Consider the following 27,069-nt stretch of genomic DNA (forward strand, 5'->3'; position numbering starts at 1 on the left):
TATAATATATATATTTTGTCGGTATATTTTTCTACTGTTTCGCATTTATTGAAATTGTGCAGCGTATCGAATTTGTTTTTTTAACTATTGTGTACTTAAATTCAACCAGATCTTATACAAGATACAATAGCGAACATTGGTTTATGCTTCCAAATTTGCAAAAAAAATGTTCCTTTATTTTATGCCCCTTCAGTCTTTACTATTGGTTTAAAATCTTAGAAATAACTGAAGAAATAATTGACAATCTGGTAAAGAAGATAATACTTTATGGTATAGTTTTAATTCAATAGTATATCGATATGTTTGTAGAATTTTGTCAGTAAATATAATTTAGGGTTTAGGATATAATTTACCAATAATACTGTATAGTTTAGCTTTTATCGAAATTATTTAGCGGGTATCTCACAGTCGAGCATACTTTCTCACTAGTTTGTTGAACTATTGTGTACATAAACTCTCCCAGATCTTATACAATATCCAATAACGAACGAACATTTGTTTACGCTATCGAAATACCAATAAAAATTTCGCCTTTGTTCCATCCTTCGTGTGTTTACAGAAGCAATCGCATTTAGTGGCATTGATGGCAGCGGTGCTGCACAGTTTGGCGGTTTGGATGGCAACAATGCGATGGCCGCAGGTGCAGGCGGTGCACCGGCAACGCCCAATGACAAAGTGCTGGCCTCGCTGGAGAAGCAGCTGCAGATCGAGATGAAGGTGAAAACGGGCGCCGAGAATATGATTCAATCGCTGGGCATCGGATGCGACAAGAAGCTGCTGGCGGAGGCGCATCAAATGCTCGACGATTCAAAGGCCAAGATTGAGTTTCTACGCTTGCGCATCATCAAAGTCAAACAGAATCGCGAGCAGGCGGATCGCATGAAAGCCGCGCGTCAGCAAAACGAAGAGCATGGCGGTGTCGGAATTCTTGGCACTGGCAGCGGATTAACGCAAGTGCAGAGCCTGGAGACGACGCTGGAGGAGCGCATCGAGGAGCTGCGTCATCGTTTGCGCATCGAGGCCGCCGTCGTCGATGGAGCCAAGAATGTCATACGCACGTTGCAGACGGCGAATCGTGCGCCAGACAAGAAGGCATTGCAAGAGGTGAGTGTGCCCTAGTTAATGCTACTTACCTGCTAGCCACCGCGACTTATTTTCTAATTAGATTAACCCAAATAGCATTTGTAGATCTGGCCGTTGGCCAGGTAAGTTCGCGAACCGCGGGGGCGGTCCAATCGCAAGGCCTGCCCAGCATTAAAACGTGCGAGTGAGAATGTCTGAGAGAGAGAGGGAGACAGAGAGAGAGAGAGGCGAAGCAGCTGCCAGTTGTGTGTGGCGTGTGCCACACGGCGTATGATTCATGTGCGCATTGCGTATACGTGTCGTATGCCGTATGCCGATTGCCTTAAGGCGAAACAAAAAAACCACTAAACAACGAGGCGAACAAAAAAACGAGGCTAATTACGCGGCTGTTGAAAATATTTCAATTTTTTCCTCGTCTTTAAGTTTTCTTATGTGCTAACTGTCGCCTCATTAATTTACTTGCGCGGCATTTTGAAGAATGTCAGCCAGGCTCCTCTTCTCTGGGTCTTGGCTGGCCCTTCAGACATTGTGTCGACATGCTCGCGGATTTGGGAACTATTTAGCGGGCGGTATGTTGAGTTAAAGCGGCGGCATTAATATGAAATTGCACAGCTTAAAGAGAATTTGCCATTTTTATTGCGAAAAAGTGCTTAAAATATTGTGATCTAAAATGTATTTATTTTAAGTGGCGGAATTTCGCAGAACAATGATTTACTTTGAAGTTTATTTGAGCAAAATTGTTCAGTTTTCTTTGCATTTAAATAGTGTAAGATGACATAGGAAAGCCTAGAAATTCTATTTAAAGTATTTGAGATTACAATTAGACTTTTAATATTAAAGATTAATATTTTAAATTTGAAATATTTTCGATTAATATCTATATATATTTCAACATTTATATTTTATATTTAAATTATAGGAGTTTAATATTTTAATTGTAATTTTGAAGATTAATATTGTAAATACTAAATTGCTAGGCAAAGTCGTTGCTTTACTGTATTAGATAGAGCATTTATCTAGACCACATTGCGTTGCATATTTTATGCCAAAGGAAATTGAGTTCACATTCTCGTACTTACTGCTGATGATGACCGACAAATTCCTGGCAATCTGATTGTTCTGTATAAATATTTAAATGCACTTCCCTAGTGCAATCCTTGCCCATAAAATAATGGTTAAATATGTGTGACAGCATATGTAGAGCTTCTCTAACTAACTGGGTTTTACACAGTAGATTTAACTAAGTTACTCGCTCTTCCTTTATTTATGCTTAAGCTCTTGTAATCCATGGTCACTAAAAGACATTTAAATAGTGTGTAATCCATGGTCTCTCCCCCAGAGAGTATACGCTTGTCGATGTGCCACAATTTGTGTGCCCCTGCTGCTGTGGTGCTTCGTCTTCGCAGCAGGTTGCACAATATTTCCGACTTCCTGTCGCGTGGACAGATGATTGCTTTGTGTCCACGCTACTCTGATTTATTTGTGTTGACTGATGCTGTTTTGTGGCTTTGTTGTTATTCGACTCTTTGCGCGCCCCATTGGCATTTCTCGTACTCAACATTACAAATTACATATTGACCAACAATTCCTCTCTTTCTCTCTGTCTCTCGGTCCATGCGTGGCCTATATATTCTGTAGAGGAATCTTTATTCCTCCGTTTGTTGGCTGGCCACAGCTTATTTATTTGTGCAACGGAAAGGGGTGGAAATTCTTCTGTTGATGGGAGTGCAGTTTTTGACATAAACACATGCAACAACAGCAACCAGCAGCCAGCAACAGATGTTTTTCTTGGATATTTTCATGCCTGCCTTCGACGTCTTGTTCCCCGCTCCCCATCGGAGGAGATAAACAAAAACGGTCAGCCAAATGCCCTTTGCTCATGTTGTGTGTTTGCTAAACATTAATAGAACTATGCTGAATAGATATATATGCACATATATAAATCTATCTATATAGAGTTTCTACGATCTGTGCATATATCACAGACAGAGAGAGAGAGCGAGAGAGAAGAGCGAGTGAGACACATGAAACACACACAATTTGTTCTCTAGCAAATTTTCACGCATTTTCAGTTTCAGTTGAGTTCAGTTGCCGTTTGGGCTGCGTGCGCGTTTTGCGTGTTTTTCGTTCGCCGTTTTTCCGTTATTTTCCTTTTTGTTTTTGCCTCGTGACGTTTCGGTTTCGGTTTTGGTTTCTTTTCTTTTCATTTCTTTTTTGGTATAATTTTTAAAAAAAAAATTTTTAATTACTTTTCGGTCTGCAACGCATTTTTTTCGGTTGAAAACTTTATGCAGATGTAATTAAATGCGACAGTCACATACGCAAAAATAAAAGAGATATATACATATATATAGTACATCAAACACAAACGCACTCTCACTTTGATTCCAGGCATAAACATTACGCATACGCAGCGTGTGCTCAAAAGTTTAATTTCATTTTCTGTACAAATTGCGTAATTTTTTTTTTTTATTTTTATGTATTTTATTATTACATTTTTCCGCCTTTGTTGTTGTTGTTGTTGAGCGCTGCATTTTTATTTTCGTGCGTGCTTTGGCCCAAATAGGCTTTTGAGGTCATCTTGCGATTTTTAGTATTTTACAACAACGAACTCAACGAACTTATAAATAAATGCACATAAAATTAGAAACAAAAATTGTACAAGCCGCGTGAAAAAAAAAACAAAACTAAAATAAAAACTGAAAGTGTTTCGCTTGTTTTGTGCGTCGTTGAATGAAGCTAAAAATAATATTTAATTTAAAGAAAAATCCACGCAAGAATAAAGAAAGAAAAATTAATAAAGAGATGCAAGAATAACAATAAAACCGCCCACTGTGCGAGGGTGGCTTAAAAAGTGATTGAAATTGTTTCGGCCAAACTCGTGAAGTCATTTCCAATTTGTGCTCAATAAAGATATATGCAAAAGTCGTGATGAATCAGTTGTTATATATGGCTATTCGCATGGCACATTTATCAAATTATCTGTGCTGCGATATTTCACGTCTGATTTGTCTGTGACGCTTATTTTTAGCTTTTCAATTTGCATTAAGCAATAAATTTTAATTAAAGTTGAGTTATTAGTGCCTTTTGGATCAGTGCAACAAATGGAACAAACATTTTCCCTGTGATCTTTGGCGAATTCAATTAAGTTTTATAGATTGATTCAGATGATGAATTCATTTCGGAGAGCATAGTTTTTGCTGGTGAAATTTTCATGAATTTGCTTTAAATTATTACAAGATTTTAAATTTTATACATTGATTTATTTGATTGAGTATTGTAATAGTTTTTGCTGGTGAAACTTATAACTTATGTTATAATCAATTTGCACCTTTTGAATTGAAATGATTGATTTGTGTCTGTGGTTTAGCATTTTCTCGATCACTTCTTGAGCTGCCCTCGCCTGTGGATTAGTTCGCAGTTTGTTTGTTTGTCGAACTATCAAGAGCAACGTTTTCGCGTTATATTTTTAGCATAATCTATAAGAATATCAAGACTATATGCCGCATATCTGTGCCGATCTCAAAGCGTGTTCTCATCGAGTAGTAACCAAATTGGAGGCGCACCTTGAACAACGTTAGCAACATGTGTGTCTAAAGAGTGTGTCCCGAACATTGTGTGTGTGTGTGCGTGTGTGTGAGTGTTGATAATGAGTGAGAAACGCGTGGAGGATCCTCCACTGCCACATGAACTCACCGCAGAGTGGACTGTGCGCGCACAGTTGACATTCGCACGGGGCGGGGAACCGGTGCAGCAGGAGTACAATGCACAGGATCCTCTGCATCCGGTGCGAGTTGTCTACAAGTGGTGCACGCCCGAGGCGGAACAGGAGAAGGTAAGCAAGCCGATTGCTGACTGTTCAAGTATGGAAATTAATCAGCGACCTTTGTAGGCAACGGCTGCCACAAGCTTTCGCAGCACCAACTCATCGGCCACGTATGCGGACTCGGCTTTTGGCAGTCCGCAGGCATCGAGAGTGACGCAGGCACCGCAGGTGGAGGCACCAGCTGGTGGCGTTACGGCTCAGGTGTGTGGCACACGTTGCCGCAGCACCTGCAACATTGTCGTCTCGGCCGTGGCAGACTTTCTGCCCGAACAGCTGGAGACGTTGAACGAGCCGTTTGTCTATCACAGCAAAGTGCGAGCACAGCAGCTGCGCGATGCCTATTCACAGACCAGCGATACGGAGGAGCAACGACTGCAACAACAACAGCAGCAGCAGCAACAGTTGAAGCGTCGGCCCGCCGCCTACGATCAGCGACGTGCCACAACCGAGTCGCTGATGAACTTCTCGAGCCGGCGGCATGCGGAGGAGGCGAACACCTTTGTGGTGAGATAGTCTGAGCAACAACAGCAGTAGCAGCATCAGCTTCATGTTGTCTTTCATTCTTTGTAGCCAACCTACTCGCCCACGCCAACCACGCCCTCGTCCACATTCAAGTCAACGTCGCTGCCACGCATACCACAATTGCCGGCAACGCCGTCGCCACGTCTGCCCAATCTGGGCGAGAAGAAGCCACGCACTGTGCACATCGATGTCTACTGCACTGGGTCCGAGGAGGATGAGGATGAGCTGCAGGCGGATGCCGACGCGTCTAGCTCCGATTCGGAGGCGGACAGCAAGCAGCATCTGTATGAGTTGGACTCTAATTCCACGCCACAAACGGTGCTCGACAATGAGCAGATGCTGCTGCGTCATCAGCGCATTTCCAGCGGCGCTTTGCCGCGTCGCCTTGCACAAAAGTCACCTCAACCAGGAGGAGGAGCTGCCAAGCAGCAGCAACAGCAACAACCACAACAATTGAACCTCGGACATGGCATCACGAAGTGCAGCACAGCCGAGGAGATCATCGAATCTAAACAGATGCTCTTTCGCCAGCACATTGGCGATCAGCGAGCTGTCAAGTTGTCTAATCTTCGCCAGAAATACCAGCGTCAGCCCAGCGACGAGACACAGAGCAGCTCGTATCCCAATTCCTCGCGTTCCACAATGCCCAGGGATGCCACTTGCAGCAGCGTGTCGAGTGTGCTCGCTGGCGACTGTGTAGACTCCTCCTGGAAGGAGACAGATGAACTTGACACGCCTAGTTTGCCAGCGTTTGCTGCGCTCACCAAATCCGATAGTTTTGACTATGAGAACTCGTTGGATCGTGTGCGCATCAGGCAAATGGAACGCCTTTGGTCGCGACAACACTCCTTGGAGCAGCCGCCAACACAACCGACAACAGCGATGCCTTTGTCGACGTCACCGCATCCACACCTGACGACCATCACGGAGGTGCAGTCGCAGCGTGGCTTGTTTCAGCGCAGCGATACTCTGCCTTCGGAATCGGATGCCTTCTCTGAGTCCAACATGGGTTTCAGCACGTATCCCGGACGGCAGGTGCATCAGATGTTGCATCTGCAACGCAATCGTCCCGGATTCCTGCAGTTCTTTGGTCCGCCTGCCAGTCCCGAGCCAACGCCATTGCAAACGCCGCCACAGACGGCACCAGTGACGAGTGTAACGGGCGCTGCTGCCGCTGGTATCGATCCTTTCAAGCGACTGCATCCGGGGTATCGCTGGAAGAGCGAGGCACGCGACAATCTCAGCGTGCAAGCGGCACCCGGTTCGCCTTCGTCGGAACGCAGTTCTCCACAGCTGCTCTCGGCAGCCAGCACAGTGCTGAGATGCGGCAGTGAGGCACCGCCCAGCACTACATCAGCCACTACTTTTGGCACTGTAATGCCGTCTCCATTGTTGCCGCGACGCTTTGACATCTCACGCGACAGTCCGAGCTTGGCCAGCGAGACGTCTGTGGTCTCGGGCTACACCCAGGAGCATTTGGAGAAAACGCGTCGCTTTGGCAATGTGGTTGCCATGCGCAAACCGGGACATCATGTCGGTCCCACCAAGAATCCCAACTGCCACTGCGAAAGTTGCCAGCGCTGGCTCGCCGAACGTTTCCAGCTGCGCGGACGCGCCTTTTCCCTCGGCGAGCGACCGTTGCTTCGACGACCGCAGCCCTAACTGGACTAGTGCTTAGGAAACAATTAGATAGACACTAAACCAAAAAAAAAAGAACATCATTTTGTCATTGCAGAGCTGTAGAAATAGGATAATGAAGTGAGTGGAAGCAGTGTCCGTCTGATAAGGAATGGAAGCTCATAGGAAGAATTAGGAAGAAGTTGAAGTCCGAAGGAAAAGAGAAATAATGGGGAAGAATATGAAGAAGTTAAAATAATTATCTATTTTAAACACACTCTAAGATAAGAAATAACTAATATAGATACTCGGAAATTAGAGAGGAAGAGCACGAATTTTTAGGGAGACCTTAGATCAGATGAATTATTTGTTTAAGGATTTCTTAGGTACATACGTATAATTAAAGTTGTTTGCTAAATTCTCCATTAAAGATTCATTAATTCTTAAGAATTTCGCTACGTCTAATCAGATATAATAGAAAATATAAGAATTCTTAAGGAGTAAATGTACGTAAGAAATTTTGGTAAAGTCTCCTTTAAAGATTAATTATTTGGTAGGAATATCTTTACGTCCGTTTCAGATCTCTTAAATTAGGGTGTCAAACTTCAAATGGTTCATTTTATGTTTATGTTTTAGCCTAAATATACAATTAAAATTGATCTTTTGGAAGGTATCTAAATTGTTTGCAACGCTTAGAAGCTTTCTTTTTAGCTAAACAAAGTGTTTCTCAAAGTTTAAATTTGACTTCTGTTCGATTTCAAACTCTGCATTGGCAATTCAACTTCGGTACGCATCGATGTTAACAATTTCTTGTTGCTTTAGCTTGCATTTAACACTCTGCATAAGTTGCCAACCACCCATTAACCACAGAACCCAATCCCAACCCGAAATCCAATCCATTTCAAACCCAAAAACCGATCGATCCATGCCACAGCTGTGCCTTACTTTAGTGATTTAAGTTTAAATATTGTTCAGAATGTTCCTCACATACACACACGAAATGTGCGCTGAATCAGTTCTTAATTGTTGGTAATGTAATAAACAATAAATAAATAAATTAGTGTTAAAAAAAAGAACTTGTTGTTTATATTCCGCAACTTAGCATTGTTTATTTCTTTATACTCATAATATTTTATTCCATTCTCTTTTGCAGGCACATGGCCGTCTGTCGGAGTCGTCGCGTAAACTTGATCTCTTGCGGTACTCCCTGGAACTGCGTCGCCAGGAGTTGCCCAGCGACTCGCCCACCGCCCAGCTGCTCAAGCAGGAGCTGCAGATTGTCCAGCAATCGACGTCGCCGGCGCCCGTGCACTACACATCGCTGCAATCGGGTCCCGGGGGATTGTTGGGGGGCAAGTCGTATCAATCAGTATCGTCGTTGGGCCGGTGTGCCAGCGTCACGGGCAAGCTGGAGGTGCGTCTGATGGGCTGTCAGGATCTGTTGGAGGATGTGCCTGGACGTTCGCGACGCGACAAGGACAACAACTCGAGTCCGGGGGATCTGCGCAGCTTTGTCAAGGGCGTCACGTCGCGCAGCAGCTCCAAGAGCTACTCGGTGAAAGACGAGACCTCGTTCGAAATCATGGCGGTCATCAAGCTGGACAACATCACGGTGGAACAGACGTCGTGGAAGCCCTGCTCGCAGCAGGCTTGGGATCAGCGTTTCTCCATCGATCTAGATCGCTCCAGGGAGCTTGAGATTGGCGTTTATTGGCGGGACTGGCGTTCACTGTGCGCTGTGAAGGTGTTGCGCTTGGAGGAGTTCATTGACGATGTGCGCCATGGCATGGCACTGCAGCTGGAGCCGCAGGGTCTGCTCTTTGCCGAGATCAAGTTTCTCAATCCGATGATCTCGCAGAAACCGAAACTGCGCCGTCAACGCATGATCTTCAATCGCCAGCAGGCCAAGAATATACCGCGTGCCAAGCAAATGAACATCAATGTGGCCACCTGGGGCCGATTGCTCAAGCGCAATCCACCGAGTCACGGACACCTCACCTCCGCTGGCTCCACCGTCTCGGTGGGTCGGGCCTCGCCTCCGTTGGCCAGCAACAACGTGTCACGCGACTCCGAGTCGCCGATTTCTCGCACGCCTTCCTCCGATGCACTTGCCATCGAACCCGAACCGTATTCACCCGGCGAACAGGCCCAGAACATGGAGTTCGACCCGGATGCAGGACTTCACGAGCATGTGGAGACCCCAGGCGAGTATCCCGATCCCGCTGCCAGCGGCTTGAGCGGCATGCGTCCACTGTCCATGCACATGCAGGGCATCAGTGTGCTGCCCCCGGAGACGCCGCCGCCAGCGGCTGCCAACAATGCCTCGAATGCGGGCAGACCCAATACGCTCAGCCTGCAGATGCCTGGCAAGACGCCGCCCACCCGCACTGCCGCGCCCACCACCGCACCGCCACCGCCGCCCGTGCTCAAGTCTGTTACGCCTGTGTTGGATCAAGAGGTAAGCTTGAGTTTTATTTATTTCTGCTTGTGAATTGTGTATGGCAATTACCTTTCACTTCTACACCAAACTCTATTCGCACTTGTATATATCTACCTATATTCTATATAGTATCTACATATACAGATACGATTTGTATAAACTGATTAGCTGTAAAGTATCTGTAGCTGATTGATCGTTGATCGTTGTGCCTCTGCCAGCTGTGCTCCATTCATTATGTACAAATGCAATCAATCCATCAATCATCAGACTGTAAAGCTCCATTTTTGCTTTGGTGTTGGCTCTCTAACTGTACATACCTATATATTGAATTATATTATTATCGGTATATATATTTAGTCATTTGAATAGCAACCAAAACTCCATACAGAACTACTATGATATGCTCAAGGTTGAGCTTCATTTGGTCATCACTATTTGTATCCGCCTGCATTATACATATTATTCTTCGACATCAAAATATTTAAGAATAACTATGCAATAGAACAATTTAAATTGAATTCAGTAAAGGATTAGTGTATTTTTGAGTAGTTATATTAAACTACATCATTTCATTTCATTTATAAATAGAAGCGATACTTGGTTTCTTTCTAAAAAAAGAAGATAAATTGCATATTATTTTTATGAAAATACTATATTTTATAGTATTTGCTGGAACACTAGTTCATAGTCCTATGCTTGAAGTCAATAGTTTCAAATAGATTTAGATGTCAGCCATTTTCATTCAATTTCTTTCAAGGTATAAGAACTAGTTATTTTTAAGTGATGCTTTCAGCTGTGGAACATATTTAGAATATTGTTAATTTCTCATGCAAGGTTCAAAGGTGGCTTATAATAGGTTGAGGTGGTCTTAAGTCTTTTCTTTTTTTTTTGAACTGCATGATATCAGGGTGATAATTGCATTCATAGTCGCTATCTCAGTCAAATTCATACTACTCTACTGAACTAGTTCCGCGAAATGGAAAACGCTCTTCTGAACTAGTTCCGCCATATGGAACTAGCAATATCAGACACTTCATCTTTCTGCATACAGCTTCTGCTTAGCTCTTTCCCACTTTTTCCTCATTCTTTCTTTCACTATCTTTTCATTTCTTCTACTATTTCATTCTTCATTTTCAATCTTTCTCTACTTTTCTGTCTCATTCTGTGGGTCGTACTCGCTGCCTATCCGGTGTCTCTTGTCCTTTTTGTTGCACGTTCAAACGTTCTTATCAACAGTCGTGTTATTTATCTTTCTCTCTCTTTTATGTACTCCTTGACATCACTTCGTTTTGCTCTCTTCCCACTCTTCTTGCCTGCTGTTTGCTTCATGCTTTGCGCCTGTCTGTCTGTCCTATGTCTGTGTGTCTGATTGTGTGTGGTTGTGTGTGTCTGCTCTGCGTTTGTGTGGGTGTGCGTGTGCGTGTGTTTGTGTGTGTGTAAACGTCCATGCTGTCATGATGCCGTTAATCGCCGACAGTTGCAGGATGCGTTGCACGAATTTGACTTCCTCGCCGAGCTGGAGTCGTATCCCAACACGCTGCGTCGCCCGCTGCGACCACCAACGGAGCAGCCACAGCTCGAGTTGTTGGAGCAACAGCAACAATTGGAGCGCATGGCTGAAGCTGTTATGCCCCTGCAAGAGTCGCCACCCGTGCTCGCTGAACCACTAACCAGCATTCTGCCGCTCGCCAATCGCCACACTCACCAACCACACCACCACCACAACCAACAACAACACCACAACAGCAACTGCAGCCAGAGCAGCAGCCACAGCAACAGCAACCATTTCCACAAAGATCGCAGTCAAAGCGCTAGCGAGCTCTCCTTACCAATAAGCAACCAATTTCAGTTCCAGCAGCAACCAGCAATGCATCATCACCAAATCAATGCTTCCCTGGTGCCCAACCTCTTGTCCAAGGAGTCGCCATCGGCGGTGGAGCAGCAACTGCATCGTCCAGTGCTGACACTGCCGCCGGTCGTGCTCCTGAGTGGCGGACGTCGTGCGGACGACGAGGAGCCAATTCCCGCATCCCCGTTGGTCGAGTATCCCGAGGACGATGATGAGTATTTGTACAATGGGGGGCTGCAGTCCAGCCACAGTTCCAGTGCCGGCGATCGTTTCTGTGTGGAGGTTAGGAGGTTTTATTTCATTTGATACCCTTTTTGATTTTGTTACTTTGGCTATGGTTTTGGTTATTTGGTTTTTGTCAATTGTTTTTTGTATGTGTTTCCCTGTTTTATTGTTGTTACTGTTATTTTGTTCGATTTACAGTTGCTTTACGTGTTTTTCAAATTATTATTAACAGCGCACTCTCACACACACGCACGCACATGTAGCGCACAGTAACAGTAAACAGTTAACATAACATAATGCACATGAAGTAACAGCTAACAGCAAAATGTTAAGCGCACATAGTTAACAGTTAACAGTAGATTGCTATGTAAATAACATTAGTTGCACACGTAGTTGAACTAACAGCAAGCTGTTATGTAAATAGCAATGCATGCACGAGTAGAAGCGTTAACAGTAGACTGTTATTGTAATGAAAAAAGTATTGCAGCTAATTAGGCGCAGCCTTTGAATGTAATGTTGTAAACTCATTTAGTTTTAGCGTTATTTAAATCTAACAACAAAAAGCTCTGAATAATTAAGATTGTTAATATGTAAGTGCGTTCTACAGAGGTTCTACTGTATTGAACAGGTGCCATATTTTGACCATAACAAGATAAATTATTAAATAAGTTGAATACGAACGACCCAATACTCTACCCCAGAAAAGTAAATAGTCTGCACTTAATTTATCGTGTAGCAAGTGGAATCAGTTAGCTAAGGTGCCAGAGAATATAGACGACACTCACGAAATTTAAAATTTGACAATTTAAAAGCAACAACCGCGACATTCGAAAGGTAAATAATGTGTGCAAGATGAAATGTTAAGCGAGGCGATTTAAGTGCTTAAAATATACACCTAAATATAATTTAATATTAAATTATACTAGATGCGATCTGTTCACGTGCCAGCAAACCAGAAGAAAAAAGGGATGGCTTCTTTCATGTTATTCTCTGTGTACATTTATTTGTATGTGTTGCAGTCAGTCATCACCCTGTATATGTATTTGTGTTTGTGTCTTTGTCCCCCCCTTTTCACACGTTGCACGTAACCAGAACGTCAGCGTTTGCTTATTATTTTCCCATTTTTTCCATTTTCACGTTGCTCTATATATATATTTAAATATATATAGACGTATACAATTTGTACTGCGACTAAGCACATTTGCCCGCCTTTACGCTGTCAATTTTTAGAGCAGAGAATTTCACTGGCCTCTCTCTCGCAGTGGTCATGACACTGGCCACTGGCCGCTACATTCAGTTGTTGACAAATCGATCTATAGGTTAAATCGCGTATGTGGAATAGCGCCATCATGATATTGCCAACATTTCAGGCTCTGGCACAGCTTGTGAGGCAAATCTGTGCGCAAGAAAAGCACCAACAGCAACAACAACAACAGCAGCAACAAACGCATCATCTTCATCATCAGTTGGCCTTAGTCAGGCCTCTGCATCATTTGTTGCTGACAACAGCAACAACATCCACATCAAGCACTGCACCTGTATGTGTTGTTCAACGCACTCGTTTTTTATGTGTGTCTGTGTGATTTAAAGTAAATAAGAAAAACAGCCAGACGCTGCCAATAGTTCAAACAATCGAAAAACCGAAAAACAAAACCCAACTGACTCTTGCAGGCAAAGATCAATCTTGTACATATTACCATTGAACCCCTTGAGGCGTCTCCCACAACGAGCTTCATCATTGACGATTCCCTCGCGGAGACGGTGGCCATTGAAAGTGTTTTAATAGAATCGGTTGAGTCAGTGCAGCCCATCGATGAGGTATATCGCACTACAATTGCAAACAAAATGATAATTATTCAGAGCTTTTTTCAAGAAGTTAACTAACCCAAAACAGAATGAATCTTAAGTGAATGTTTCCTAAGCCATTTTCAACTGCAACATTTTGACTTTATTCTCCACCAGGTTATACCACAGATGGGCAAGCTCTATTTGGGCACACAACAGCAGCAGCAACAACAACAGCAGCAATTGGCCTATGTGCAGTCATCGCCAATAATACAGGAGCCACCCACGCCAACAATCTATGGCAACAGTTCGACGAGTGCTCCGCAATTCCCGCAGCCAGCGCAGCGTCAGGACAAACAGCAGCAACAACAGCAACAGCAACCCATCTATGCCAATCAATACGAGTTGAATGTGGCCAAGGCCTCAACTGGCGCCTCAACTAGCGGCAGCGGCGGACGTCGCAATGTGGCACGTGGTCTGCAGTATCGTGAACCAGCTGGCTACGAGGCGTTGCGTGCCGGCGGCCAGCCACCGAATGCTGGCATGTTGTCGATGGAGAACTTCCGGCTGCTGAGCGTGCTGGGACGCGGACACTTTGGCAAGGTGATATTGTCGCAGCTGCGCAGCAACAATCAGTACTATGCCATCAAGGCGCTGAAGAAGGGCGACATCATCGCTAGAGATGAGGTCGAGTCGCTGCTCAGCGAGAAGCGCATCTTCGAGGTGGCCAACGCCATGCGCCATCCGTTCTTAGTCAATTTGTATTCGTGCTTCCAAACCGAGGTGAGTTTGACAATTATTCAAATATAATTAATAAACAGTTAAGTTATAATAACTCTTTCATTCTTCCACTCTTTGAAAATCAACCAAAGTAAAAATTATTTAATTAAAAGTCTTAATTCGCGTGACCTACAACACTTTTACTTAATCGCTCTGATAATTTGCTTACAGTTTTTTAATTGCTTTGATCATTTTCTTTAAAAGAACAATTTGGTCAAATCTGTTAGCGACACATTTAAACTTGTTATAGTTTTAGATTAATTAGAAAACATATTCAGGTCAAGCCGTACGCTCATATCATGGGGATAAACTGCAAATAAAAAAAAACGAACTTTATGTTTATTAACAATTGTATGAATAAAATAATTGTTGTATTAATTAAAATTGAAGTATATTTGAGTCATAAGATATTGATAGTATAAAATTCAGTTACTTTTCAACAAATTCTTTTAACTAAAGTCCTTAGACACACATTTAACTAGAAATAATTTAGTATATTATCGAATCTCATCCAACTTAAAGTTCGCTTGCAGTTGTTAAAATAGTTTAATTCTAATGAAATTTTGCTTTGTTTAATTACAAATGTGTTTAGGTCTTTAACTAATGTCAGTATAAAACTGAATTATTTGGCAACAATTCTTGTAACTAAAGAGCTCAAATCTACAATTAATTTTGTACTTCAATGAAACTGTTCGAACTTAAAGTTCCCTTTAAATTTTGTATAAAGCTGAATACTGACGAAATAATTGATTTATTGATTGAAAATTAAATGTGTTTTTTAGCTATTGCTAGTACAAAATAAAATTACTTGTCAATAAATTCTGTTTACTAAAGTGACAACTCATAAATTTTAAATGTTGAGACGTCAATTGGAAATATTTTCAACAGTTGCTTAAGTTCTTAGGAGTTGTAGCTTTATACTTTCTTTTTTAGGTAATTACCACTCTAAGCATTTTATTATTGAGATCTTAAATGTCTTCATTTAGTTGCTCAACTGCTCTAATTGCTAAGTTAATTACTTAAACAGTATAGTGATTAATAACTTGTTTTGTCTTTGCAGCAACATGTGTGCTTTGTGATGGAATACGCCGCCGGCGGTGATCTGATGATGCACATCCACACGGACGTCTTCTTGGAGCCGCGTGCTGTGTTCTACGCAGCTTGTGTGGTGCTGGGACTGCAGTATTTACATGAGAATAAGATCATCTATCGTGATCTGAAGCTGGATAACTTGCTGCTCGATACCGATGGCTATGTGAAGATTGCCGACTTTGGGTTGTGCAAGGAGGGTATGGGCTTTGGGGATCGCACTGGCACGTTCTGTGGCACACCCGAGTTCCTTGCACCTGAGGTGCTAACGGAAACATCGTACACACGTGCTGTGGACTGGTGGGGATTGGGTGTGCTCATTTTTGAGATGCTGGTGGGAGAGGTGAGTGTCTGCATTGCGAACATTAAGATTGATTGAAGAGGTTGCTTATTGAATTGCTGCATTTTATTACAGTCACCATTCCCGGGCGACGATGAGGAGGAAGTCTTTGACTCGATTGTTAACGATGAGGTGCGCTATCCGCGCTTCCTCTCACTGGAGGCCATTGCCGTGATGCGTCGGGTAAGAAGTGCATTCGTTGTCTATCAAGTGTCAATTAACTTATGGCTTTTTATTATTATCAACAGCTGCTGCGCAAGAATCCAGAGCGACGACTGGGCTCATCGGAGCGTGATGCGGAGGATGTCAAGAAGCAGGCGTTCTTCCGCTCCATCGTTTGGGATGATTTGCTGCTGCGGAAGGTGAAGCCACCATTTGTACCCACCATTGTAAGTATTCAATCGATACATCAAAAACTTGAATGTGTCTTGAACTGAGTTTTGCTTGTAGAACCATTTGGAGGATGTCTCGAACTTTGATGAGGAATTCACGTCGGAGAAGGCGCAACTGACACCGCCAAAGGAGCCGCGACACTTGTCCGATGACGAGCAGCTGCTCTTCCAGGACTTTTCATATACGGCCGAGTGGTGTTAATCGGCCTTCAGCAGCTCACAGAGCTGAGCGTAGCTCAGTCGATAAATAAGTTATAACTAATGCTTTTACACATGTGCAGCATTGTTGCCACATTAATCTGAGGAGAAACTATATATATATATAATAATAATAATATATTGTATTGTATTGTATTTGTAAACCTTGTGCATGTTGCTCAGAAGCATTAACCAAATTGCCTAGAATTCTACATTCATGTGTAACCTGTGCATCATCATCATCATTATCAATATCATTATCGTCATTATCAATCAATTGCTAGAATTCCCCCAGCATGTCATAACAATCATTATACAAGGGTTAACATATTATGTGAGTTGTATATTTTTCGGTTTTGTTTTATCCTAAACGAATGAAAACATTGAAAATGCATTGAATAGTCTGACGAACCTTTGGAAAAAAGAACGCCTTATGCGCATTGTTGTAGATTTTTGGAAAGATTTTCGGAGGCCAGGTTCTATATATTTATATAAAAAAAAAAGAAAACTGAGAATGTGAGAGAAACGTTAAGCATATTTATACACAGCTATTTTACAAGCGCCAGTAGATGAGTTAATTGAACATCAAGTAAACCTACACAAACACACAACACACACACACATATATGTATTTTCATAATAATCATACAGAAGAAAATCGCATTGAAAATGTTGAGAGAACAAATGAAAAAACACAAGTCATAATATTGTATGCACTACAATTAATTATACACATACACATCAGATAATAATAATAATATGATGAAGAAGAAAAAGAAAAAGAGCTCATCTCTATATACTATATATACATATACATATACACTTATATAAACAAAAATATTTACAATTTTTAAAACTGTATATTTTCTTGCGTTTTTATCAACTCCTCAGCCCATTGCCCGAGTTGAAAATTATTTTAATTATTTTTTAAATTATACACATACATGCTTATACATTTGTTATTTATTATTGTACTTTAAAACCAACCAACAAAACAAACATAAAAACTGTATTGCTTTGAGCATTTTTTTTAAAAACATGTAATTCATTTTCTTATTGAACATAATTTGTTTGTATGCGGTGCACGCTTTAAATAACAAAACAACAACAAAAATATAAAAAAAACAAATTATAAATATAACCGAAAAGAAACCGCAAAACATTAAAAATTGCAATTTATGCAGAATTTTGTGAATTTTTCAATTGCATGCAATCAGATTGTTGTACGTTTAAGGACATATATGCTATATAAATAATGTAATTTTTAATTTGTATCTAAGTTGTAGTATTCGATAATTGAAATTAGTTTAAGTTACACTTATGTCAAGATTACGATTATTAATTACAATTACAACTACGATTACGTTTATGAATATTGATTGATTGTGCATAATCCAAAATGCAGCGAGATCTATTGTCATTTATTTATGTGCATAGCCCAAGGGACTCAATCTGGATCTGGATTATCAACGGAGACAGCTTAAGAATAAATACATATATAGATTACGGCAGCACTTTTGGGGCTATGCATATAACTGTTATTTATGCAACTATGATATGATTTTGAATAAATGTATCTATCGATATTAAATAAACAACGAGTGCAGTTTTATTTAGTACTAAATATTTTATTAAATATTAAACAAATATTACAAACAGTTTTCTTAGCTAAATATTTACTTTTCGTTGAAACCTTCTGTGATTTGGTAATACAATATATTGCCTGTATTGTCTGCAATGGCCATAAAGATTAGACTGTTTGGCAGCAAGTTTTGTAGACCATTAATTTGTTTAAAGTCTATGTCCTTAGAGTGTGGCAAGGGAATATAGGCAACCTGTTGATTGTTCTCCTGCTTTTGTGCGCTCAAATAAAACAAATTGAGACTGCGCTCAAATTGTGGTTGAATGTCGATCAAACGTTCATCTGAATAAAGAAAGTTGTGTTGCTTGAAACAAATAAAATATGTATAATATAAGTTACCATTCAATAAATCCGCATAAACTAACTTTGCCAAGGCGCGTGTTATTGCATTTAAATCAGTGCAAACTGAATCCAAGTCCTGCAAAGTTATTTGTTAATCGGGTTTTTTAAATACTGATTGTTAACTCACCATAATTACCAGATTGTTTAGCTTAATTCATTATGTTTATTTATTAATGAACAACAAAAATCATTTGTGAAGTTGGAGAAACATTTCTCGGCGAGCATCCACGATTTGTTATAATACAAATAAGACAAGCGAACAGCTGTTTTTAATGCGCTGCTGACGTCACAATTGTCCGCTGTTTTAGCGTTGTTAAGTGTTGATAAATGTAGCAAAGAGCGGCAAATTCAAATGGTATAAGCAAACGTAAAAAACTTGTATGCAATGATTTTCAGCGGCTAAAACAACTTTTTCTTTATTATAGGAGCGCTATGTATTAAGTTTATTGTGGAAATTATAAAATAGGACTTGTTTTAATTATTTAAAAAGAATTGTATTATAAAATGTATTTCAAATATTAAATGGATAGTAACTTTTTATTTTCTAAAAAGAGAAAGATATTGCATATAAATAATATTGATTGCGATTATTGCTTACTCAATAGAATCTGATTACAATTTCGTGATTATAAATTTTGATCATTTTTTATGCTAATTTTACTATTTAGTTTGGTAATTTAATTTTATTTATTGAGTACATTTCAGAATATTAATTAACTAGAAAATATGAAATTCTAATATTTATTTCAGCTTAATTTATTATATTAAATTCCAGCTACATTTATGCAGTGAAACTCGGCATTATGATGCAAATAATATTCGATTGGCACTCGAATCGTCTATAAAACAGAATTGCACACTACTTGTGTTGAACGGCAGTCCAGACATTGTCTTTGCTTCCGTAAACTGCGCAACTTGGGCCCTTGACACTTAATACTTGCCGCTTGCCGCTTGCCACTTGCTGCGGCAGCCAAGTTGCACGCCCACAACGCAGACGCTGCAAACAAAAACAAAACTCAGACACAGAGAGAAAGTGAGAGAGAGATAGATGTGGGGGAAAAACACAAGACAAGAAATTATGCTAAATAGATGCAGTTAGCCAGAGAATGGCCCAGGATATGCATGCAAAGCAGTCTTGAGCTACTCGAAATATGGATGTCTATATTATTGTGAGTGTGTGTGTGTGTGATAAGGGTTTCACCAGGCAGTTCTGCATGTGTGTGCCACCAGCATATTAATGTGTGTGGGAAAGGGGAGAGGGGAACGGGGATGTGAGTGTCGTAGTGCTATCTGCGCTGCGATAAGTAAGTTTTTGTTGCTGCGGGCAGAGAGAAACGAGACTGTATGCAGATGAGTGCTGGGGACTCAGCTGTCGGTTAATGTCATGCTTCACTGTAGCAGTCATGCTCCGAGAGAGGCTATTCAATTAGGCGCTCGGTTAACAGTTTGTGTGTGCGTGTGTTTGTACCTGAAACCGTTGCTAACTGCTAGAGAGATGCTGGCAAGCCTCGGCTAACTAAACCAGATGTTGTGGTCGATGGCCATTATTGAAGTTGTCAATACCAGGAGATGGAATGGAAGGAGCAGCAACAACAACAGCAGCAACGACAGCAATATCAGGAGCAACAGTCAGGGCAATTACAGTGGCAAACAAGGCAGCTTACGACAACGATACGGAACAACAGTTATTACAATTACACACACACACACACACAGAGAGAGAGCCCTGCTATCTATACATATATATACAAACGTGTAGGTGTGTTTGTGCGTCGCTCTGTGTGCGTACGTGCGGTTACTTAATGCTGTTTGACCAAGCAAAGTTGTGCGTGTTGTCCTTTGCTCCTTCCGGTGCCATGCACAGCTCAGCACAGCGACTCCCAGACCCAGCTACAACTTCGGACTATGTCTACTTTCCAGTCCAGCTTGGCAGTCAGTTCAGTCCTGATTTCTTCGGCTCGAGCTTGGACATGTGCGTGTGTGCAGTTAAGCATAATATTATTTGCACTTGCCGCCCGCTTATCCAGCCACGCAGACAAACACACAAAATGGCAAATTCCTGCTGGTCAGTTGGATCTACTGCGAGTCTACTCCCCTCCTTTTGTAGTCGCTGTAGTCGCTGTAGTCGTTGTCGTAGTCATAACCATTGCCAGCAGCCACCACCACAGCCAAATGTGAGCGTTTATGGCTGTTACCTAAATATAGTTCTGTTTACGTGCGACTTGTCGGTGACTTGGCTTCAATTACAATTCGCAATGACACTAGCTGAAAGCATGAATGCAAAGCAGATTAAAGCTTGCTTAAGTGGTGAAAAATGAGCAAAGTTAAAATAAACTTTCATAATTGCTAGACTGAGATTAGTTGAAAGTGAAACTAAGATTAATTTGAATGGAAATATTTGAAAATTAAAATGCGTTTAAGAAAATGACAGATGATGAGCAAATGGAAGCAAACTTTGAGAATAGCAACAAACATTAGGCATTATTAAAATTGAATTGTTAAGCAAACTGTTAACTCAAATTAAATTAGGCAACTCAAACTAACAGTTTCAGTGAAAGTGTAAACAGATAATGCAAATAAACAATATTGATCAAAATAGTAATCGACGTTGAAAAACTTGGCATTTTGTATATATGTATACTTAGTTAAAATAATACAAAAATATAACAATTTAAGCAATTGAATTGTATTGTGTACATAGTACTATTTATTCTTATTGATTGAATTCATAGCTACATATATATAAGGTTGTCAAAAAGGTTATATATTAATCAATAAATGTGCACATATATCGTCAGTGTTGAATTATTAATCAAACTGTTAAACAATTTTAATGTAACGCAAATGAAAACGTTGAACGAAATTGAAAGCGAAGAAAGTGCCATAATTTAAGTACACATATTGAAAACTGTATGCATTATAATAAATATATATATTATGAAAGAATAACAGTAAATGCACAATCAAGCTAAAAGCCTCAGTTGCTATAAATTTGTTCCCTAGCCTTAAACGTCATTATTTATTGCAAGCAAAAGAATGAACAAACAAAAAGTTCTGTTGGTGGTATTCGTTTATTATACTACATGCAATTGAAATATAAATAATTAATCGCTTGAAAAGCATTGACAAGTTTTGACAACATATTTAATGATAATAATATAAGTGATTGCAATACACATAAACAAGCTTTAAATGAAATCTTTCCACAATAATTGTCGCATACATAAATTCACCAAAAAGAAAGTAATATTTCATAATTATATAAAAATTGATAAAAATATTCGATTTATTTGAGTATTTCGAAGTCGAAATTTAGTATTTAAGATATATTTTGTCATTTTAATCCTCAAGAACGTTTCAAGCACTTTTATTTTTCTGAGTGCTTTACTTATTCTTGGTATATGGTTGCTTACTTAATTTTTTTTTGTTATTTTAAGACAGCGTTTATTAACCTCTACATTCAACTCGTGTCATTGCTCAGCGCTTTCAATTGACTTAATTCAGTGTTTTTCAGTGCCTCGACTTTAATTAAAACTGCAAGCAAACTAATAAACTTCAATGGTGCGCTAATAAGTGTGCTACACTTTTTTTGGCGAACGAATCGTTTGCTTTGAGGGGGGCACAGATGTGGGACAATGTTGTGGCATGTAGCATGTGGCATGTGGCACACACGTATGCGAACTGTCTGTGTGCCTCTGGCTTCATGTTCGTGCGACACGTGGGACACAGTGCATGCAAATTTGTGTGCACACTCGGCCACTTAGCATATTTGCAACTGGCATTTGGCAACAGTTGTCTCTGTGTATTCTCCGCGTGTGTGTGTGTGCGTGTGTATGTGGGTGTGTGCTGCAAACTGACACGATGAGGCAGTCGAAATGCCACTGGCCACTTTGAGGCATGCCGCCGGGAGACTTTTAATTGAACTTTCGCAACAATACCGCGGGGATCAATTGAGATTTATTGGCTGAACGTGTCGCTGTGGTTGCTTTTCCTCTTATTTCATTTTGCTTTCTTTCTGTTGCTTTTTTTTGCGTTCCGACTGGATAAGGATAGGGGGGCTTTTATTGCTGTGGGAAGTGACTGACTGACTGACTGCGAGTGTGTGTGGATACGATTGTGATTGTGGTGCGGCATCAACTGTGGCATTACGTGACGTAAGCAAGCAATTAATGTTTTATTTAATTTACACGGCATGCGGCAAAAGTTGACTGCGACTTTGGCTGTAAACTCGTTAGGCATTTGCCCAACAAATACTCACAAATACACAGTACAAAAAATGAGAATGAAATCTGGAATCATCATGAAACACAGAAGTTAAATTCTAAAATCAATATCAAATTGTACCAAAATTCGAAAGTTGTCAGTCTTAATTTTCTTATGTTATATACGTATGTGTTGAGTTGTGTTTATAACACGCTTATTATATATGATGATAATTTTTTTTTTTTAATTTAAAGTTTAACAGACTAGAGTTTAAGCCTAGAACAAACAGAACTATAATTCACCTCAACTGCGAAAATATCAGATCTTAGGATCTCATTTTAGAGTAAGGGAACTTCACCATTCACTAAGCTAAATTTCCAATTCTTGTTTTATGAAATAAGAATAAAAAGTCTTAAAATTGAGAGTTTTTCGTTCTTAAACAAAAGATTTTTTATTCTCAATACAAAGAAGAACTACTCCACTTTTTTAAGAATTTTTCAATATAACGCTCTGTTCAGCTTCTTAAAATTTTTTTTTTAAGATTTAAAGTTTTTAGCTCAGAATAATACATTCTCAAAGAAAGTGTGTAATCTTAAATATCGAAATCTTGTTTTAACATTTTTCAACATGAAATTCTTATTTTCCTTTTAAGATCCAAAAGTTCTTAACTCAAGACTATTGTTTTTAGATGGTTATTTATTCTCTAAGTACATAAGTACTCTAAGATCATAAGATCTCAAAGTAAGATTTTAATCTTAAAATTCAATTTTTTAAATCTTAAAGTGCAAATAAAACCTCGAAATCTTGTTTTAAGATTATTTTCAACCAAAAATTCTAGTTTCAAAATCTTAAAACTTGTAATCTCCTTGTAATCAAAATTTTTTTTGTGTGTACTTTCTCACACACACACGCACACACTCAGTAGCACACACACCTACTTAGACACACTCAAGTGAGTTAAGTGCAAACTTTTACTTGCAAAATTTCTAATGTCATTTGCAATTCAATGCAAATATGGCCTAATTACGAGAGAAGTTGAGACTTTTAAGCAGGCAACTTTTGGCCTCCTTACTCCTTAAACAATTCATGTTGTATTCAATTTGTGTGTTTGTGCTGGTCGCTTGTGGTAAGTTATTAAACTACAATGCGAGGCAGCTCATGAAATGCGATTTGAAGCAACTTTAATGACAATTTAAGCGTCCTAATGACTTAATGGCTTTTGGCTTCGCATTTGGCTTTCGCTTTTGGCATTGGCGTTGGCGTTGACGTTGGCTTTGCTTGCTTGTCGTTGTCGAGCGTCAAAACGATTTTGCCGCATCATTGGCAATGCAATTAGCCCGAGTCCTGGCCCCGAATGTCCTGGGTAATTAGAAGCCAGTCAGATACTTGGCTTACGCATTAGTTTCGCCCCTTTTTTTTCCGTGCGTTAGAGACAAAAAAGCGTTTAATGGATTTGTATGACTGTGCGCGAATTTTCATTAAAACTCGATAATTGCATGACACGACAAGATTTTTGGGGTTGCCACCAATGCAAGCTTGAACTTTTGCCCCACAGACAATGTCTCACATTGTCTCTGCTTCTCTCAGTCTTTCCCCAATTCTCAAGCTAAGTTTTGCTCGCAGACAGTCTGCAATTGATTTAATTATACGATTGCTTGCATTGCAAGTGATTCGATTCCATTTCGATGCGATTCGATTCGATTCGATTCCGTTTCGACCCCAAAGCAATTCACTTGACTTGCCACGCCCTCCCGCCTTCGTGTTGCCAGCACCTTCAAGTGCAAGAGGCATTGGCATTTTAATTACTTGGGAAATGCGCAGTTGAAAATCAAGCACTTAAAATCATTTAATTATTTAATTACTTAGCTGCACTTAAAACGACATTCTGTCACTGAACAGAATTAGTAACTAATATAGATTTTAATATACATTTATATCGAAACCTTTATGAAATTATGACAAAATGTTGAGCTGAATGAAATTTACTGTATTAAATATTATATAAACTAATTACTAATATAAATTCTAAATAATAAACAATTTTAAATGCTTTTGAGTGCGGTATTCAATTTAAAATATACCAAATTAAGATATCACAAAAATACTAAATATATACCAAATGCTATATTTGGTATATTGGCATTCAAAATGTACCATAGAGTGCAAAATATACCAGATAACTTCCTATAACTATAAATTCTAATTGTTGCCCAATCAAACTGTTAAGTATGTTATTAAATTATAGCTAGGCATTTTGAGTTGAGTAAAACTTAAAAGTTTTGTTGAGCGGTTAATATTTTTTATATAATACTATAATGATTGTGTTAAATGACTGACTGACAGATTGAGTGATTGATTGACAGTATTGGACGAAAAGTTACAAACAGTTAATTGAAATTTTAAATTGTTGATTTTATTTTCATAGACTGTCTTATTTATAGCACGATTAATGTGTTTCATTCTTTACCAAGAGTTCAGCATGTTTATTTTCTTTTTATTTATTTAGCTTTAAGCTGGTTCTATTATTTTCCATAGCAATCCATATTGCATTTTCCAGATGAGAGGCAACTAAGTAATTACATTGATTGCCACTTGAATTATATAGTATGGAAAAGATGCATCAATGTCGACAATAAACAACATTTGCCATGCAAAAATTGATCTAATTTTATGCAGATACAATTTAGAACTGTTGCAAATTTGTGTGGCAAATTGCATTAGATGCAATGACAACATCAATTATTAGCTTGGATTTTAATTTCATTTATGGAGGAAGGGCAAAAACTTTGTTGCCAACTTGCAGCTGTGGTTTGTGGCAAGTTGCAACTGGCAACTGGCAACCAGCAACTTGCAACTTGCTTGCTGCCACTTAATTGAATTTATTTGTTTGCCAAACATGCACAAACATGTCAGATAAGCATCTGTATGTATCTGTGTGTGTGAATATGTCTTGAATGCAGTGAGAAGAATGCAACGAAGCAGCTGGCTGACAACAAATACGTGTGGCATGCAACAAATTATACAGATAATGCAGCACAATTGAATTTACAGTTTTCCAGCAATGCACAAGCAACAACAGCAGCAACAACAGCAACAACAGCAACAACAACAACTACAACAATGAAAGCAGAAAGCAGGAAGATTGTGATACAATTGCAAATAGGAGCAACATCAGTTTCATTTTCCACTTGACTTGAGCTGAGCGCCTCTGTTTGAGTTGCGCGTTTCGCATTTCAGCAAATTTTCAATGCGACAGACGACTGAGCAGCAAGTAGCAAGTGGCAAGCGGTAAGCGGCAAGTGGCAAGTAGTGTGTGGGGCAAGGACTCGGCCAGACAGCTTTTGTGCTCGGCTTGCATTCAATTGTTGTTCCAAAGCACGACGATGAGCAGCTTGACTATGACGATGACGATGACAACGATGGGGCAACATTTATCAGTGTGAGGCACCGGAAATGTTTCACTGAGCACAAGGCATGCGGCATGAGGCAAGTGGCCTCGCTTGCTTGCCACAGAATTCATTTACGTAATTAGTGGCCAAGGTTGTCAATGCTGGAGGGACATTTGCTGTGTGTTGACCGCAGTGTAAGTGCTCAAATCACCGCAATGCCCAGGCTCCACTTGACGAATCGTCGTTATCCTGTTCAGCACAATTCATTGCCTACTTTTCGGGGTGCCGTCTGTACTCTGCTCATCTCTGCTCTGCAATATGCCAGATAGACGTGGCAGCATGCGACGTTCCCGTTGCAATGACAGCACTTCAAACGGACAAGGATTAAGCTTGCGGCATAATAATGGGGCGTGCTTAAAGTGAGAAGGCAGTCCTTTAACTGATTGCTAACTCAGCCAATGCAAAAAGCTTGTTGGCTAAAGTATAGAGAAAAGTTAATGAATACGAATTTAATGTGCTTTAATTGTTTGGTTAATATAAAAGCTATCTGATAAATATCTTATATATTATATTATATCTTGAGATGGACCATGAAAAGTTGAATCTGTTTCTTGGATTTAGATTTACTATTCTACTGAGCTTCAAATTATATTACTTTAAGTATTCTTAACTCTAAGATTTCCTAAGATTTTAAAAGTTTTGTTTTACTGTCTTCTGGTTAAATTGACCTTAAATAAATAAAATAAAAATTAAATTCTATATTAAAATATTTATATTTATGTTAAATGAAGTTGAACACATTGCTGTGATTGCCAATGGAAAGTCAAATCGTATTGTTTGGTATATATGAGCATGTTTGAATGCTTAGCTGGCAACATATAAATGTATAAGATATTATCTTTGAAATGATATATTTCACTGACTGACTTCTAAGTTCAAAAATCTTAAGGCAACGCGTAATACTGCAGAAATATAATATCTTTCTCTAAATTTGTTGACAAATAATATAGACAACAATTTATTTTAATTATTAACTTAGTGACCGTCAATTAAAAACTATTCTCCTTACTTTATTTGTGTTGTTACTTTTAAAATTAAGAATTGCGTTTTCAATATAAACCGAAAGAAAGTTTTTAGCTGTTCTTTAAGCTATAAATAAATAAGGTGGCTATAAATAAAAAAATTGACTGACATTCAAATATTTGACTGGTATATTTTGATCTCTATGGTATATTTCTAATATGACCAAAAATGACATTTGGTATATTTTAGTATTTTGTGGCACTTTACTTTGTATATTTCTAATATTACCAAATATGATACTCGGTATATTTTAGTAATTTGTGG

The 27,069-nt window shown here is 39.6% G+C and overlaps 3 protein-coding genes across 17 annotated transcripts in view; 2 read left to right on the top strand and 1 right to left on the bottom strand.

Annotated features, from left to right (window-relative positions):
• LOC133843870 (serine/threonine-protein kinase N) overlaps nt 1-16,654 on the top strand; it is a 42,852-nt gene extending 26,198 nt beyond the window's left edge. For 4 of the 14 annotated variants that reach the window (XM_062277620.1, XM_062277621.1, XM_062277619.1 and 1 more), the window contains 9 exons: nt 560-1,104; nt 8,202-9,506; nt 10,966-11,619; nt 13,234-13,380; nt 13,525-14,130; nt 15,188-15,559; nt 15,632-15,739; nt 15,805-15,945; nt 16,007-16,654. In XM_062277620.1, coding sequence (XP_062133604.1) covers nt 560-1,104; nt 8,202-9,506; nt 10,966-11,619; nt 13,234-13,380; nt 13,525-14,130; nt 15,188-15,559; nt 15,632-15,739; nt 15,805-15,945; nt 16,007-16,150 — 4,022 coding nt within the window. In that variant the 3' untranslated portion in view covers nt 16,151-16,654. Of the gene's footprint in view, nt 1-559; nt 1,105-8,201; nt 9,507-10,965; nt 11,620-12,896; nt 13,101-13,233; nt 13,381-13,524; nt 14,131-15,187; nt 15,560-15,631; nt 15,740-15,804; nt 15,946-16,006 lie in introns of those variants that run through there. The other 10 variants (XM_062277629.1, XM_062277618.1, XM_062277626.1 and 7 more) reach the window with 7 other exon arrangements.
• On the top strand, nt 3,156-7,237 carry LOC133843873 (uncharacterized). 2 transcript variants are annotated; one of them, XM_062277632.1, is made up of 4 exons: nt 3,156-3,379; nt 4,557-4,918; nt 4,976-5,413; nt 5,480-7,237. In XM_062277632.1, the coding sequence occupies exons 2-4, from the start codon at nt 4,733-4,735 to the stop codon at nt 7,091-7,093; spliced, it is 2,238 nt and encodes a 745-aa protein (XP_062133616.1). In that variant the 5' UTR covers nt 3,156-3,379; nt 4,557-4,732; the 3' UTR covers nt 7,094-7,237. The 2 variants fall into 2 exon arrangements, with proteins under 2 accessions (XP_062133616.1, XP_062133617.1); XM_062277633.1 differs by having other exon boundaries at nt 3,156-3,300.
• Nucleotides 16,655-17,797: 1,143 nt separating the features above from the next.
• Nucleotides 17,798-18,413, bottom strand: LOC133843880 (uncharacterized). The gene is made up of 3 exons (XM_062277638.1): nt 18,258-18,413; nt 18,128-18,206; nt 17,798-18,070 (listed from the first exon to the last, which is right to left on the bottom strand). Exons 1-3 carry the CDS (start codon nt 18,258-18,260, stop codon nt 17,823-17,825), a joined length of 330 nt encoding a protein of 109 aa, XP_062133622.1. The 5' UTR covers nt 18,261-18,413; the 3' UTR covers nt 17,798-17,822.
• Nucleotides 18,414-27,069: the final 8,656 nt, after the last annotated feature.

The sequence above is a fragment of the Drosophila sulfurigaster genome, chromosome 3 (genome assembly GCF_023558435.1).
Source record: "Drosophila sulfurigaster albostrigata strain 15112-1811.04 chromosome 3, ASM2355843v2, whole genome shotgun sequence".
In the NCBI taxonomy this organism is placed as follows: Eukaryota; Metazoa; Arthropoda; class Insecta; order Diptera; family Drosophilidae; genus Drosophila; species Drosophila sulfurigaster.